Raw genomic sequence first — 18,348 nt, 5'->3', positions numbered from 1 at the left:
CTATTAATTCAAGGAGGCACTCACTCCTTCCATAGGCAAGCCTTAGGACCATGCGTACATGAGTGGTCCCAAGCAAGCATCATAGGCAAGAAGAACTGAAGGAAGAGTGGCCCTTCATCTAATTAATGGAACTTATCTGTAATTTGCAAGTGTTGAGAGTGAGTCATCAGAAAGCGAGACATCAAAAGATGGAAGGGGCCTATATCTGTTTAACCATACCATGAACATGTGGTATTTTTTCACAGTACTGTGCTGTCATGGAAGGGGGCATCAGTTCATTTGTAAAACTTACAAAATTCTTGCAGGTATGTCTCCCAAGAGGACTGTCAAATCTGTTTGTATGCATTAAGAGAAGGGGTGCCACACTGGCCCCTTCCTGTGGTATGTATAAAAAGCAAAAGGGGATATTGAATACAAGTTAAATTGGGAGGGAAGAAGTCCTGGGGCTGCTAGGTGGTTGAGGGGGGAGCTGCAGTTTGGGCAGATGCAGGTTGCCTCACCTCAGGACCATTTTGGCTTATCCCACAGATTGGCTGATATGGCAAGCCTTGCCATGTGCTTACCAGACACTGCATTTGTTGGTTTGGAAACCAGGCAACCAAGTGTCCCCTCTACTTTACTTTTCCTACACATTGGCCTGAAATAGACAGGCCAAAAGGGCTGCCTGTGGGCCACATTGAGGGCTTGGCATTTAGATGATGCATGCCCTGAAAGAGGCTGGAAGCTGCCCCAACACTGCTCCAAGGCAAAAGAACTGGGCCAAAAAGGAGTGGACCAAAACCACTCCTTTAGCCAGCCCAGTTCAAAACTGTAGCGGTGGCCTGGTTCTGGGCTGGCACATGCTATCGTCATGGCCACAGCGCAAACGGCACCACCATGGCACCACCGTCTGCTCAAGGCCATTGTCTACTAGAGGGGAATTATAAGGGAATTTATTTGATTGGTAGTTTTTCTATTTGTACTAAAGTTGTGATCATCCTATTTCATGTTTCTTCTTCAAATCATATTAAATGTTTTCTTTTCAGTGTTCAGACATCTATTTATTGGACCAAAACAGGATCCTCAAGTCCAGTACATAGAGAAGGATTTACCAACTAGACTTCTAGCTCTACAATTACTATCTATCTTTGTTCCCCCCCTCTCTTTTGTGGATAGATTGTCTGGAAAACATATAAACTGAAAGGAAGACACAATAATTAACACAGGCAGCTGTAATTACACCTCTTGCTAATAACACACAACAGACAATTTGATAATTGCTGTGCCTTGTCTCTTTTTTTAGTGCTGAGGGGAGAACAGTGTGTTGAATGTAACTGACAAGGGAATAGCTATCAAAAGGCAAAGCAAATGGTGTTATCCTGCTTTATTCAAGTACAGTCTTGGGCAAAAAAATATATTATCACAAAAAGTGATATAAAATTATGGGCATGAGAGGAGTAGTGTTATTCCACTTGAGAAGTACTTACAGTAATATACCAGACTTGAAAGCAACTGTGTTGTTATTTCGCCTTATAAACTTGAAGAATTTTTGCATGTACAGTATTGAAATTATATGGCCATACCTTACGTTAAATCAAAGTGAATCACATCCCACTGTTATAACTGGAAAGGGGGGGATGGAGTATGCTCCATGGCCTAAAACCAATTGTTAGTCCCACCTAGAGTAGACCAACTACATGAATGGAAACTTGATATGTCAATATTGATGTAAATTCACATTAGTAAATGAGATGACTCTGATGTGAAGTCGATGACTCTAGTTGGGACTAACAATTAGCTTTGTCCATATGGCTTATTACAGTGGGACCTCAGTATCCACAGACTTGCCATCTGCAGATTTGAGCAGCCGCAGATGGCAAGCCCACATTGTCCCCAATGGCGGTGCATGCACATGGCCCCGCTGCCATTAGCGACAGCCCCCATTGTTCCCAGTGGCAATGCATGCATGCAGCCATGCTACCATTAGGAATAATGAGACTTCATCTGAAGTCCTGTTATCCCTAATGGTGGTGCGGTTGCATGCACATGTGGCCATTGGGGACAATGGAACTTGAGCACCCACAGATTTTGGTATCCGCGTGAGGGGGGGGGGCAAAATGGATCCCCCCACAGATACCAAGGTCCCGCTGTGTACGGAAAATGGCTCAGTGATCTGAAATGCTGTAGCTTTTTAATAAAAAATAATAGAAGCTATTTATGCCTTTATAGTGGGTATTTCTTGTTCACTTAGGGTTGCCAGATAAAGACATCCCAGGCCCTAACATTTCACGGCTGGAGATAATCCCGTGTGATATCACAAAGTTGATGTTACAAGTGGCAGCCCCTAGTGATGTCATTAAGCATTATACAGTAAACATCAACCACAAGTGCAGAAATACAACATTCAATTTTTTAAAAAAAGTCTAAGTAATTAGGAAAAAATATATAAACACACACTTTTCAAGGCAGTGCTTTACTCTGAGATTCTTTCTCCATGCCCTAAGAACTGGAGAAGAGAGTCTAGAGCTAGGCCCTGAAAGCTGGGAAACATTTTTAAAATCATGTTATTATTTTTTAAAATCATGTAATTAATAAAATAAACTCTATTCTTGTTCTTGAGTAAACTCTGGAAGGGAGGTTTTTCAGATAAAATTCTCATTAGTAGGACTGCAACTCCCACGCAGGGAATATTTTATTTAACACCTAACAACAGTTTTAGAATGAAGGCCTTAGAAAACGCTGTAAAAGGTTTCTGTCAATTCCTAATACAGAGACTGGAATGGGACAACACTCTGTTTCAGGACTCAGGTTTGCATTTAGGAATACTCCTGGATCTGACACTACTCCTGAAATGCCTAGAATAGTGGCTGTGGCCAGTTTTTGTGTGGGAGAGGCTAGTGCTCCAACTGCATCTGTTCCAAGAGCAGGTAGATCTGGCTGCAGTGATATTTGCATTGGTTACATTGAGATTGGATTACTGCATTCTATGTGAGACTGTTTTGGAATGTATTAGGGAATTTCAACTGATCCATCCAGCATAAAACAGCAAGAGTTTGGACCAGAACATATGAACAGGGAGCATATAACATGCCTGTTCTGCAGCAACTTCATGGACTGTAGTACCAGTATGTCAGAATGCTTACTCATTAAGATCCACCAGAGAGGAAGTTACTCTGATTTTGACAAGGTGTGAGTTGTGTTTGGCTGGCACATGGGGCACAGTCTTCTCTCCAGTCATGCTGAAACAATAAAAGCTTCATGGAGAGCCTGCATTGCTCTTTTCCCGTTGGCTCTCTGCCAAGCTGCAAATACAGTACTTTTAACTTCCCCATGTTTTGATGTTTTTTATATGTTCTTTCTTTATTTTGCATATTGCAGATTTCTCAGATGCGTACTTCTTGTTTTAATTATTTCTATCAAGCTGCCTTCAGCATTTATTTTAACGACAACGCAGAGCATAAACATTTAAGCATGACAATTAAAAGCTGTTAAAATCCTATAACTCCTTTGATCTGGGAGACCTTCAAGATAGCTAACATGCACATCTGTCAAGCTTAGATAGAAAAACAATTGGGAGGGGAAGGGAACTTTTGCCCTCACTGGCACAGTATTTCCAAGTTGCAGTGTTAACTGTGTGTGTTACTTCTTCTCTACACAGGAAAAAGGTAGATACATGGGAAACATTAAAGGTAAGCACTTGGGATTCTAATGGTATCTACTCTAAAGGTAGGAGCAAACCTTCCCCCTTCTGACATTAAGGATGAAGATCAGTCTGCCCTCCCCCATAACATCCCTCCCAAAACCATTTACTTTTTTATTTATCTACGGTATTTATACCCCACCCTTCAGCCCTAAAGGGGTATTCTCTCAGACTCATTTATTTTGTCTTGGGGTGCATCTACACTGTAAAAATAATGCAGCTTGACATCATTTTAACTGGCATGGCTCCATCCTACAGAATCATGAGATTTGTTTTGTGAAGCACTCTTTAGCAGTGAAGGCTTAAACCTTGTAAAACTACAAATCCCAGGATTCCTTAAGATGGAGCTGCAACACTTATTGGAAATTATCCTACAGTGTATTGGAATAAGCCTTTGGACATGTTGACAACCTTGTCTCAGAAACAGGACTTTTAAAAACTAAATCTCTAACAATTTAATAAAGTAATTACAGAAGCTGATTTGGTGGAAGACCAGATGGTAGATGACACCAGAGTTAGCATTAGCAATCCTAAAGACTGTACTTTGACACAGAAAAGGAACCGCTGTCCTCTGCATTATTGTGTAGCTGCTTATAAATCCTAAGTACAGTCGGCTCTTCATATCTGCAGTGGTTCTGTTCCAGACCCACCAACCCCCACTCCCCTAAATAGCAAAATTTGCAAGACTTCAAGTCTTGTTGCTTGCAAAGGTGGCGCGACATGTGTGTGACCATATTGGTGTGACCGCGTGCATGCACCACCATTGGGGAGAACAGGACGGTGCCATCCGCAGATGCTCCACTCCCTGGATGCCGAGTGTGCAGAAGAGAAGAGCCAACTGTATCTCCTACGAGTTTCATCCAACACTGGATAGTTAAATACAAATATCTCACTGCTGTTTTAATTTATAGTTGTTGCTTTTGTCCCTGAGCACTGCTAATTTAGTGCTGTGCTACCTGAGTTGGATTTGTTTGGGATGGAAGAATAATGAAGACCTTTTTTGTGTGTAATATTGTTTTATTTACAAAAGTTGAACATAAGTAGAACATACATGTAGAACATTAATGGAGGCAAAAGGCACTCCTACAAGCCAGACAATTTTCTACCCAACATTAGATCTCTAGAGTTACCCCAAAGAGCTAATGCTTATAGACACTTTCACACAGGAGGCAAGCATCATTAAAACGTGATTAAAATTTGATAATAGCACAATCATGGGGAAGAGTGTCAAACCCCCGCACGCTTCTCCCATTCATGTCACATGTGTAAACTGTAATGGATGCGTCATTGGTTAATAACGGAAAAGTTATTACCCAATGATGCATCCATTACAGTTTACGCATAGGACACAAATGAGAGAAGCGCGTGGGGGTGTGATAATCTTCCCCTTGATCGTGCTATTACCACATTTTAATGACGCACCCTCCATGTGAAAGTGTCCTATGTCTCTCTCCTCTCATTCTCTAGTATTTTCTTCTCTCTTTCACACACACCCCACCCCTTACATTCATTCCTCCCTCCCACTAGAGAGGAATATCAGCTTCCCCAGAGTTATATCACATTGAAACACAGAATCCCATTTAGTTAGTTAATTTATATCCCACCTTTCTCCCAGCATGGGATCCAAGGCAGCCTTCAATGTTTTAAAAGCACAATACAATTTAAAAAGTTAACATACAATTAAACTAAAATTAAAAACACAAGTTAAACGCAGTATTAAAAGACGCTTAAAATATAACAGAATAAAAGCACTACACCCCCTATTAAAATAGCTCTATCTGCCACATCACATTAAAAAACCAAATGCTTCCTTAAATAAAAAGGTCTTTACCTGCTGGCAGAAAGACATGAGAGAGGTCCAACCAGACCTCCCAGGGAAGGGAGTTCCACAGCTTGGAAGCAGCCACAGAGAAGGCTCTCTCTCATATCTTTACCAAGCATGCCTGGGATGGCAGTAGGACTGAGAGAAAGCCTTCCCCTGCAGATCCTAGAACATAGGCAAGCTCACAGAGAGAGATGCAAATGATCTGGACCCAAGACTATCTCTTTACAAAACTGTCTCTTCACCGTTGTCTTTTTTTGTTTTTTTTACAAATTTATTTCCCACCTTTGAACCCTAAAGTTCCCAGAGCAGGTAACAAGTGAAAAAAGACACAATAGAAGTACAAATACAATAAATAACAACAGTAAAACCACATACTGAATCAGTTAAGATTAAAATGGTTTACAAAAGCTTTCAAAGTGTAGGGGGGGGGGGAAGAAATGTTGGCACCACACTAATGGGACGTTTCAAAGCTCTCCGATCCACCGATATGGGTGAGTGCCGAGAGCAGCACAAATCACCAGAGGTGCTCCGGTTTCTTTAAAGGCAGAGATGTCTGCAGCAGGGCTTTCAGGTAGTTGGTTGCATGACAACACCTCAGGTGCAGCTGCTAAGGGAAAGAGACCAGAGGAAGAGAAAATCCTCAGGGACAGCAGGAAGCACAGAGGCCTCTATGAGAGAATAAGACTGCTTTTCCTAAAAGCAGCATTGATGGCAGGCACGGAAGTCTCTCCAGGGAGAAGACCGGAAAGCCAGTAGCCAAGGATAAGCTCAGAAAGAGTCCACCTGCCCTCTCTCTATTACTGAGATGATATGCTGCAGGAGATAAACCAGTTACCCTAGAAACAAGGGTGAGCAAACAAGCTTCCTTGTCCCCAAGGAGCCTGGTGCAAGCAAATGGCAGACCAAGGTAGTTTCATCAGAGCAGCTGCTCACTACTAGCTGTAATCTGTGCCTGGCTTCAATGGGATTTCTCTGAAGATGCCAGCCACAGATGCTGGCGAAACATCAGGAATAAACTCTTCTAGAACATGGCCATATAACCTGAAAAACCCACCCAAAAACTGTTCAATGGGTCTGCTTCTCAAGGGCCACTCTACAGGTTTCTCCTGCCTGGGTCCCATACTTAACTAAAGGGGTTGACTTTGTGCCAGGTCCTGCAGCCACTAACCTGTCTAAAGGTCTCAAGCCAGGGACCGGGACTAAAGGCGAGAGAGACCCAGGGTAGCATCCCCAACAATGAAGCCAGGATGCTGTAATAGATTAATACAACTGGAGGCCAGATCTGGGAATGGCCTACTGGCAAGAAGAGCAAGCTTTAGAGATCCCTATGCCAGGGCCCAAACCCTGTGCAGTCTTGCCATTCCCCAGTACCTTATCACACAGGCAGAAACCCAGATCACTATGAAGCTCTCTACTGGGAAGTGGGAGCCCTAACTCTGAGACCTCAAAACATTTTACTCAGTGAATCCCATTACCACTGTGTTTTTGGCAAAATTCAGTAAATGGTCTGGCAGCCATGTGGGAGTCAGACTGATTCATGCTTGGTGAGGAGTTGCTGTGGGCATATCCCTGGGCAGAGGATGGCCCTGTTGACAGAAGGGTACAGAAGAATCTCCAATGAAGACTTCATATTCTAAGCAGGTTTGTTAGGTCCCATCAACTGACCATTGTAAGCTATGAATCAATACCTACTAACAAAGCAGTAGTTAGCCAGCAATGCAACGCTGCATGATGCACCTGCTTTTTTATAACTGTTCTTCTGATGTTTATTAAAAATATTTTAGGAAAGCCAAGGTTTAAAATTTCCAATGAATATTCCAGGATTCTCTCCATTTTATGTCATTAGCCAATGGGGCTTTTATTTTATCACAAATCGGAAATTAAATTGGTAATTCCCACTTATCAAATTAATAAGCTTTGTTTTAATTATTTCAGGTCTAATGACTGAGTCTTGAATTTCTTTCTCATTTGCTTTAATTGTTAAATGTTTCAATGTATGTTTACTAAGTATTTAGTGGGAAACAATATGCCTGCATGGACCTTGAAGTTGCCTGTTATGGTAACCCCATGAATTTCATAGTGTTTTCTTAGGCACGAAATACTCAGAGGTGGTTTTGTTAGATCCTTCCTCTGAAATATAGTTTACAGTCCTTGGTAGTTGTTGGTAATCTCCCATCCAAGTACTAAACAGAGCTAGCCCCCTTAGTTTCCAAGATCAGACAGGATCTGGTGCCTTTGGGTTATTGCGGCACTAGCTAAATGCAGTTTTGCCTTCCCCTTGCAGAGAGAGGACAAGTGAGCAGCAAAGCAAGTGTTTCAGTCAGGAGGAGAAGCATGATAACAACAAAGCAAAAATTCTTATGTGCGGTGATGGTGGTTGTTCTGATGGTGGGAAGTAACTGTTGGTCTTTATGTCTCTGGAAATTTCCCTTACAGTGAAATGGTACATACAGTCCAGCATTTCAATGCCTTATTGCACGTTAAACGACTGTAGCTAAGAAGAGTGGCTAACAATAGTGCTGTTGTGCAGTTTTCTCTTAATGCCATAGGCTAGAGAAGGACTGAACATGAGATAGTAATGGAGAACAATCTTGCAGTATTGAGTGCTACAGATAGTGATCCCACTCTAAGTTAAATTAGATGGCATTAATTTTCATTGCAACCAGCATAATATATAAGTCATGCTAACATAAAGAGTCAGTGTGGCGTAGTGGTTTGAGTGTTGGACTACAACTGGAGACTAGGGTTTGATTCTCCACTTGGCCATGAAACCCACTGGGTGACCTTGGGCAAGTCACATGCTCTCAGCCTCAGAGAAAGGCAATGGCAAACTTCATCTGAACAAATCTTGCCAAGAGTACCTTTGGGTCACCTTAGGGTCACCATAAATTGGAAGTGAAGGCAGATGACAACAACAACATAAGTCTTGTTGCTTGCAATGGGATTTATAGTGTTTCTAGATAAGTCTTGTAGTGTGCAATCCACCTGCCTCATTCATGGAATTTCATGGTGTTCCAGACATTGTCATATTCTGTTTACAATGCTCCCATATTTTCTCCACACGTCTATATTTTTTGTACTACCAAAAAAAGCTGATAAGGAGAAAAAATCAAGGTATCTGTACTATGGCCTTTTGACTGGTAGCACTGGAGCATTGTCTGGAAATACCCTTAAGCAAAAAGTATCCTTAGATGGATTGTATTGGCATATCACCATGTATCATACAGGACTAATTTCCTTGTGAATAAAAAAGGTCCTTGTCTTGCATAATTTCCACTCACAGGGAAAGCATTGGCTGTATCTCAACCGGAATACTATGATGTAATTCTGTCCTATTCTGAGATGATGTCCCAATTGGCATTAACTGCTCAAGGAACAAGCCAACTTAGAAGAGAAACAGACTATAGAAGAGTACATGAGATGTCTGTCCTCAGACCCTGAAGAAGAGGAGGTATTCTATATATCAAACTGGTAATCTCAGTACACGGCATTAAAAAAAAACCAACCCAAATTAAGGGTTACCAAATACAGACCCAAATACAGACAAGAGCGGGTATTGCTTAGGATGTTTCTTCTCATCCAAATCCGATCATGAAACATGCCTTTGGGTATATTGTATATTATATTACTGCAGAAACATAATAAGAAATTTTAATTCTCTAGAACCATAACATTGTATTCAGAAGTTGAACTGTAGTTGAGTTTACAATAAAGCCCTTTTACTTCTTTGCCCCTGGAGGAGACTGGAATTGTCACTACTTCTCATTCAACCAGCAGGGCTTGAGATGAATACAGAATCATTAAGGGCGGTTTCAGAATTTAATTCACCCACTCTCTTCAATAGCGTAAAGTCTGTTGGCAATGCTCACTTAAAACAAACCTGCTTTGATACCCGTGGGAATAGCAAACACATAAACAGAGAAAGAATGAAGATATGCCTGTAGGCCACTGATCAGTTTTAAATCCTGCTGGGTAAATTCCATGTTTGGGTTGACATTCTCAAATAAGTTTGGTCACTTTCTTAATCCAGGGCACAAATTTGCTGACTTTTGTGTAAACACCAGGGGAATCCTTTCGCCCACATCCATAACCCCAGGAGGTGATTCCTAGGATTACCCAGCGTCCATTTGATCTCTGACACATAAGTGGTCCCCCACTGTCTCCCTGACAGCTGTCCACCCGGTTTTCTTCAGAGAGGTTTCCAGCACAGAGCATACGATTACTAAATTTCTTCCCATAACGGGACTTGCACACTTTTCTTGGGAGAAGGGGTACTGAACCTTGGAGTAATGTCCTTGAATATGACCTCCCTGAAACAGGAACAAATGACAACTAGTGTAACTCAGTAAGCAGAACAGCAACAATTTAAGTAACCAAGCATGTAAATCTCTAAGCATAAAACTATGGCCTGTTACTGACTGCCAAAATAAAGCTGCTTTGGGTCTCTTTGGAGGTATGCTATTTAAATGATGCATGGGTCCTAAGAGTCCGGAGGTCGCGCCAAAGCCACACTCCATTCCTAAGCACTGGAGTGCAGCTTTGGTGCAGCTTGCGGATTCTTAGGATGCATGCATCATTTAAACAGCATACCTCCAAAAAGACCTGAAGCAGCTTTATTTTGGCAGTCTGTAACAGGCCTAAGTTTTCATTTTTAAAGCATCAAAGCTTCTACTGCACACCACCAGCAGCATTTTTGGCTCTTGGTTTTAGACTCCCATCACCCCAAGCCAGCTGATGGCTTGACAAGGGATAATACTGGTAGTAGTGCTCTATCACAACAGACGTTGTAGTCTGGCCACAGGTGGAGACACACAGACTATCAGACTACTCACAGTACAGTATAGAACAGAACTGGCCTACAGGTGCTGTATTTATCTTTATTTATCTCTGTCAGTGACACCTAGATATTCTTTGGTCTCTGCTTCCAAGGTAGTAATCATAGTAGAGTGATCAGAGTAATTCAGGGACATACAAGCAGAGATTTGGGAATAATCCAATATAAGTATTATATGTAGGGCTATATAGCACCATCCTCTATCATAGCTACTAGAAAATCATGCTTTCCTTAGTGTCCATCTAAGACTATCGCTCTAAAACATTGCAAATATAGAGACATGCATATGTATCAATGTGTTTTTGTATAAAATATTTTTATTAAAATTTAATACATAAATATAAACAAGCAACCCCTTTCCCCTGCCCCCCTTTTTAAAAAGGTCTTCCTGCTTGCTCTCTATTTAGTTTCTTAGATAGTAATATTTAACCTCACCCTTTATTCTTTTAAGTTCCTTTTCTAATCTAACTAATTACCATAATATTGATATTAATTTGCATTCCTTCCATTTACTTTTTAGTAACAACAACAAAAGGAAAAATACACTTACACACCCACACATATACACACAGACAAGAAGACATGCTGAAAAGCAGAACACCAGAGACAGAGTTTCAGTTGCCTAACTGTTGAACCCCATATCACTATTATCCCCTTTTGATTGTTTAATTTAATATTCTGCTGCTCCAGAGAACAGGATCTGGAACAATGGATCAAGCTACAGGAAAAGAGATTCCACCTCAACATTAGGAGGATCTTCCTGACAGTAAGGGCTGTTTGACAGTGGAACACACTTCCTTGGAGTGTAGTGGAGTCTCCCTTCGTGGAGGTCTTTAAACAGAGGCTGGATGACCATCTGTCAAGGATGCTTTGATTGTGAGTTCCTTCATGGCAGAGGGTTGGACTGGATGGCCCTTGTGGACTCTTCAACTCTACAATCCTATGATTTTATATAAATGGTTTCCAATTATCTGTAAATACTTCCAATTGCTTTCTTTTCATCAAGATTTTGATTGTAATTTTTAGATTGTAAGCCTGAGGGCAGGGAACTGTCTGATTAAAAATAATTGTAAGCCGCCCTGAGAGCCATTAGGGCTGAAAGGCGGGATATAAATAAATAAATAAATAAATAAGGTAGTCGATTTGTCCATATGAGCCATCTCTATTACTTTTTCAAGCCAATCCACACATGTTAAATTTCATTGGTCTTCCATTTTCTTGCTAGTAACAATCTTGCTGCTATAATTAAATAATTTATAATTTCTATATTTTTGTTCCTTATTATTTTCTAAATTTATCATGTTTAGTAGATATAACAACAGTCTCAGTCTAATCTTAAATCCCAATATTTTTTTTCTATTCTTTCCATCAAAGGTACACAGACGCATCAATTCCTAGGACTTTTGTACTGACAGTTTTTTAATCATTTAAGCAGTTAGAATGCTTACAATTATCTGAATCAGATGATCAGGAGGGTTTATTTCAATTAACTGCCAGACCTTTCAACCAATAGCTGTCACAACGTCAGACACTACAGCCTGCTGTGCACCTCTTTTGCTTTCTTTTGTGGATAGTGGTTTAATTTTGAATTAAAAGGCAATGGGGCTACTCTTTTGCAAATGTGAAAAACTTCCAGTGTTTATTGTCTTTACCCATATGAGAAATCCTGACACACTCCACACTTACCTGTGTCTCCCCATCCAGATATGAAGCAAGCCTGTCTGTCTATGGCAGCTTTCTCCTTCCTGTTGGGCAGGCAGACAGGACGGACATGGTGGCTGAAGGAAAGACACTTCTCGTCTTTGCCCTGGATTCTGACAAGGGCAATATCGTTGTCATTGCTGTTGGGCTGGAAGTTCCTGTGAAGGACAATCTTCTCCACAGGCAACTCTCTCTCAAATTCATCTCTCATACCAGTATGGTAGTCTCCCACTCGAAGAAGATAGCGCCGCACATCTACTCCAAACCTGGCCATGAGAGAATGAGGAGCTGGTTATTTCATACCAGAGATACTGAACCTCAGTCCAAGTACTTTTGTCCCTCTGTTCTTCCATGCTGAGATTTAGAGTGCAGGATTTATTTGGGACTGTTATTTGCTAATCCAAGGCAGTCCATAAACCAATGGAACTTTATAAATAAAGAGAATCACCACCTCTGTTTGCTTTGTGTTTACACGAGGTGACAAAGCATGTATTTAAGGCAGGCATGTTAGGTGCACTTGACCGAGAGCTCCTTGTGAGTCAAAGACTAGAGAATGACAGTCATCCCGCACTTATTGGTACTTTTAAGTAATTCTCACATGCAGACTGTTACCTTTTGAAGCAATGTGCTGCTGTCACTACCCAGCAGTTGCTGATAAGTGTTGCTCCACACAGCAAGCGAGCATCTCTGTGAAACCCCTTTAGACGTAATGAGACCTGCCATGGCCAACCTCCTCTGAAAGGTAAAAAAAGTATGACGCAAGAGGTAAACAGAATAGGGACCCTATCTTATGAAGGATCACTACTGTTCCCCTCCTCATTTATTGCTAATTGATGCTTTTTAAAATGGGGTGTCTTCTAGAATAACATGAATGACATCAGAGTATGTCTCCAAATTCCTCAATAAACCCTTTAGCGCTTAGTGCTGTACCATTATACATGGCAAGAGCTGACTCTAAGGAATGTACAGTACTTCTAAAGATTTTTAGAATTAAATAATTGTAAGGCAACCCCCTCTGCAAAAACTCTGCCAAGAAAAACCCAGGATAGGTCACCAGTAACTCAGAAATGACTTGAAAGCACACAACAACAAAGGAAATTAAAGGAATGCCCAAGTCCTACACTGTGGGACTGGGCAAAGTGCACCCTGCAGGTCTTCTTGTTGCTGTTACTGTTGTTGTGAGGCTGCTTCTTATGTGCTGATTTCTGCACAACGCTTTTAATTTACATTTGTCACACTAGTTGTAACTGCAGTGGTGAGCAAGTACAGGATTTTTGCCCCGTTAACAGTATCTTCACTGGCATTTTGTAAAACACCTTTTTCATTTTCCCACGCATTGCACAATTATCAGAACACTGACCTTTTTACAGACTGATTATACATGGTTAGAAGAGATTAGAAATAATCCTAGGTAACACTTTGGGAGCTGTGTTAATTCTTTGCTTGGGATAATTATGCAACCCATAGGAGAAACTGATGACATCCAGGTTAATCCCTTTCTATCATGCAGCAAAACCATTGGGACAAGATGATAAGAAATTGCCTTATACCATCCGACCACTGGTCCATCTAACACAGTGTTGCTATCTCAGCTCATAGCATCTCCTAATATGAATCCTGGCTATTGTTTTTAATTAATGTTTTAATCTTCTTGTTTTATCATTGTTTCAATATTCTTGGCAAAAAGGTTCATATCTGTTTTTACTACAAACTGCTTTAAGAGGGTGTTTTTTTAATGAAAAGAAGCTGTGTTGGTCCATTCACTATGTCTGTTATGTTTATTATTTAAGAACCTTTGATACACATAATATAGTGCATATTCATTGTGATCTTGAGGCCATTTTGATATATCTTGCGTAACAAGAGGAAAGCTTAATACCTGAGAGATTTGATTCCACCAATTATCCTTTTCTTGCGATGAAGTGATCTCAGTCCACACATCCCAAATATTGGACCTACCCCCCCCCCCCCAAAAAAAAAAAGCCAAAACAATTTAATACATATCCTTACACAACTCGAAACCTTCAACACTACTTTCTAGGGCAAAACACATATTGAAATTCCTTTTGTGCTCTTATGGATATTTTGCCCTGAAACTAGCAATTTTGTAATCCTAATGAGAAAACATTATTATTAACATTTACATCCATAAAAGAACATTACACTCTCATCACTTTGAAATCATAACTGTTGGCTCCCATTGCTTTGTCTTCCTTATTTAAGTAACAGGTTAAAAAGTCAGTTTGTGAGCATATAAAACAGTTGTAGCATCAGACAATTGATCCATCCAGTCCGGGGTTGTTTATACTTTTAATGGCAATGATACTTCAAGAAGTTAGGCAGAACTATTTCCATGCCTTTTCAAAATGCAGAATATGACAAATCACATACAATTGATTAATTTTCATGGGTTAAAGAATCCAGCTTTCTTTCCTTTTTTTAATACATAGAATTTGGGTTTTCATAGTGCAGAATGCCTTCCCCACATGTACCCATCCTATCCATATTATCTTTCTGTCCTTCCTTGCAATTATGAGTATGAGTTACTTCATATGTTCAAAACAGAAGCCAGCACCTGCTGGGCCTCTGTCTCCTCTATGGCTGGAGTAGTACAAGGGATTGATTGTGAAAAAGAGAGCAAATGATCCACTGAATCAGGTGGTAGTTTCTCCCATGCTTATTGTTGGTTTAGAAGGAACAGAGGAGACATGAGGGGTCTGGATCAGAGCTGAGTGGCATTGAGATGATTCAGTGTTTCTTTTTGCTGTTAACATTTTTTTCCTAGGCTGTTTTCTTACCAAAATTTCTCCATACAAATCCCACCACTATTTGCCTCTTAAGCTTTCATTTACAGCACTGTGGTGCATGCTCACTTTTTGTGTAGAAGCCAAACACTATGCTTTGTCTCACAGTCCTCACTAGAAAAGTAGGAGCCACATATGCCACATACCTGAATTTCTTACCAGGTGGTTCTCCTTTGCCACATAGTCACAGATCACTCCAGCATCTTTACTGTGCAAGCAGTTGTGAATGCCATTTTCATGAATAATACACTGCCCCAAGGTGTGTTCAGTGCCACTGCATTCCACACTGTTTAGATGGATGGGTATGTGCCCTTTGCCCAAATAAGCCACAGTTTTGGCTTTTGCAACACCACTGCATGGAGAGAATCAGTTAAGTGAAATAAAAAGTTACTAAAACCAAACCCATATACTCAGGGACACTTATCTAGATACATCTCTTTCCCATAGACTAACTTATGCTAGGCCAGAGTAAGTTACTAAAGCGAAACCCTTCTACTCAGGCACACTTCTCTACATACATCTTTCTTCCACATACTAACTCATGGGCCCAAACAGACAGGCCAAAATAAAGCTGCTTCAGGCCACTTTGGAGGTATGCTGTTTAAATGATGCATGCTGGAAGTCGCACCAAAGCCGTGCTCCAGTCCTAAGGACTGGAGCACAGCTTTGGCTTGGCTTCTGGCCTCTTAGGACGCATGCATCATTTAAACAGCATACCTCCAAAGTGGCCCGAAGCAGCTTTATTTTAGCCTGTCTGTTTGGGCCCCATGATAGGCCAGAATAAGCCACTTGTGGAGGACATAAAACACTGCATCAAACTCCAGCAAAAACTCTTTTAGAACAGGGTGATTATAAGCAGAAAAAATCCAGACACAAATACTTGAGCAGACCTAGGTATATCTGAGACCAAATCATTTTGTATACATGAACAGTATGAGAATGATGTTGTTTTTCCTTTGATCCCTAAAATCACTGATTGAAATGCAACTCTCTACCTAACTTTCTGCACTGAATAGTAGAAATGGTCAGCAGGGAAGTGATTCAGCACCTTGAATAGCACCTTTAAAGTTTAAAGAGTGAATTCACATGACAGATATTGGTTCCCATTTCAACAAGCAACAGATTTGTTTAACACTGTACAGCACACAAACTGTACGTTATAGTACCAAAACATGAAAATTAAATACAAGCATGAAACTATGGACTTTATCACACAGAGAAAATTGGGCAAAATCAGGGGTTTAAACAGTGATTAACCCAGGTAAAACGTGAATTCACAATTAAGATTTTCAGACGACATTGCTCTTAAAGAGGTAATAGAGGCAATAAAAGAGGCAATAAACAGCAATGAATAATTTGCCTGGGATAATCACTGTTTAAATCTCCGATTCCCTCCTAATTTTTCCTGTGTGATAAAATCCTATGAATCAGAAGAAGATTAGGACTGGGAAAGGCAGCCCTGAACGAACGAGACAAAATCCTACAGTGTGAAGATATAAAACTGAACACTAAAATAAGGACAGTCCCAGCCATTATTTTCCCCATCACTATGTATGGATGTGAGAGCTGGACAGTGAAAAAAGCAGATAGAAAGAAAATCAACTCATTTGACATGTGAAGCTGGAGAAGAGTGCTGAAATACCACAGCCAGCCAGAAAGTCAAACAGATGGGTACCAGAGCAGATCCGTCCTGAGCTTTCCTTGAGGAAAGTCTATTGGTGACCAGTGATTTTAGATATATCACCTTCCCAACAGAAACCTGCAGTGGAATTACAGTACCTGTGTCCCAGTTGCCTGCACACCACAGCTGCACCTTTATCTGTCCAGCCATCACCACAGATGCTGCCCCATTGCCCATTCAGGAAAATCTCTATGCGCCCTTCTTTGGTGCTTCCCCCATCCACCAGCCGCAGAGGGAATTCTGCAGTTTAGAAAACATAATCGAAGATGACTTCATATTGTGAGGTGGTACAAGGTAGCAAAGCTAGTTCATGTGTCTTGTAACTTGTAAGTGGATTGACTTAATTAAAATGAGGGATTATGGGGAAATTGTTTGTTTGTTTGTTTGTTTATATCCCCATATGGGACCCAGAGAAGCTAAAAAAAATCTGGAATTCATTCTCAATTCCCTCAGTTAATTATTCCGAATGATTTGATGGAAGCCCAAAAACCCCACAAAAAACTATAGGTCTGATGCAAGACTGCAAACAGAAAATGAGGTCAAGGTCCCATAGGCACTTAACCAGTATATCTCTCCCTAATTTTCTTAAGGAGCAAAACTAACCATCGTTCTCTCATCTGCCCCACTGTCCCTATAAAATGTAGGATATGCAGACTGCCTAATATTTTACATAAAAAGTTGTTTGTGAATAAAGAGTGCACATGACCTTTCCTGCTCTCTGTGATGGCTTCCACTTATCCTCACATCTGCCACAAGTGTTTGGAGTGTCTCCTGACCCACTGCTGTGACAACGAGATCTTAGATGGCCTCGTAGTTCCTGAGAAACTTTATTCATCTATATCCCCACCATTGATTAACTGCTGCCACCAAGAAATTGTGTATCTGAACTTAAGCTTTCCAATATCTCTTATGTAGGCTCAGGCTTATGTAGGCCTTGGAGGCTCAAGTGTGCAATATAGAAATAATGATTTACTGAACAGAAATTGAACATAACATAATGGTTTAACTTATTTAATGCATCTGACTCACACTAACTCACACAGTTCTCTCTCTCTCCCTCTCCCTTATATCCTAAGTCTGTCCCTGACTTTTACTCTCCTTTGACAGACAGGCCAAAATAAAGCTGCTTCGGGTCACTTTGGAGGTAGGCTGTTTAAATGACACACACACCTTAAGAGGTCAGCAGCTGCACCAAAGCTGTGCTCCTGTCCTTAGGACTCTTAGGACACATGCATCATTTAAACAGCATACCTCCAAAGTGACCCAAAGCAGCTTTATTTTAGCCTGTCTGTTAGGGCCCTAACTCACCTTTATCTCTGACCTTGATCCTAACTCTTCTAAGATCTTAAACTTCTTAACCTAACTCTAACAGTCTTCTCATCCTAACTTTTACTCTCTGACTGCAATACGTACTCTGTACATACTCACCCATCTTTTAAAATCCCCTCAAACATCCAGCCAGTCACTCCAAATAGTCCATTATTACATCTACTAGTATTACATACATTACTATAATTTATCTAATAAAGGAAACAACATTCCCCTCAGTCAATAAATTCATGCTCTCCACCTCCCAAAGTTCTTTTACAATTTCCTCTCAACTTTTGCATGACAAACGTGCCAGAAATGATGAGACAGAATGTTTCAGTTCACCTGTTCACACCCTTTTGGAACAGGAAAGATACATGAACAAACAAACATGGTTGCCCATGTTACAAATATTTTGGCCTGAAATAATTAATTAAAACAAGGTAGCCACTTTTTGGATGGCTGGGTCACCCAAAATCCAGGACTTCAAGAGACCATTCTACAGTGGAGCAGTCT

The 18,348-nt window shown here is 40.7% G+C and overlaps 1 protein-coding gene across 3 annotated transcripts in view; it reads right to left on the bottom strand.

Annotated features, from left to right (window-relative positions):
* Positions 1–8,946: 8,946 nt before the first annotated feature.
* The window catches only part of LOC121927353 (neurotrypsin-like), a 33,695-nt gene continuing 24,293 nt past the window's right edge, over positions 8,947–18,348 (bottom strand). For 2 of the 3 annotated variants that reach the window (XM_042461110.1, XM_042461109.1), the window contains 6 exons: positions 16,623–16,764; positions 14,990–15,195; positions 13,919–13,994; positions 12,652–12,774; positions 12,025–12,305; positions 8,947–9,814 (listed from right to left, as the gene is read on the bottom strand). In XM_042461110.1, the coding sequence (XP_042317044.1) occupies positions 9,504–9,814; positions 12,025–12,305; positions 12,652–12,774; positions 13,919–13,994; positions 14,990–15,195; positions 16,623–16,764 (1,139 nt within the window). In that variant the 3' untranslated portion in view covers positions 8,947–9,503. Of the gene's footprint in view, positions 9,815–11,242; positions 11,279–12,024; positions 12,306–12,651; positions 12,775–13,918; positions 13,995–14,989; positions 15,196–16,622; positions 16,765–18,348 lie in introns of those variants that run through there. The other variant, XM_042461111.1, reaches the window with a different exon arrangement.

Source organism: Sceloporus undulatus, chromosome 3 (assembly GCF_019175285.1).
Source record: "Sceloporus undulatus isolate JIND9_A2432 ecotype Alabama chromosome 3, SceUnd_v1.1, whole genome shotgun sequence".
In the NCBI taxonomy this organism is placed as follows: domain Eukaryota; kingdom Metazoa; phylum Chordata; class Lepidosauria; order Squamata; family Phrynosomatidae; genus Sceloporus; species Sceloporus undulatus.
Note: the sequence above shows the minus strand (reverse complement) of the source record. Positions and strands in the feature narration are given on the sequence as shown.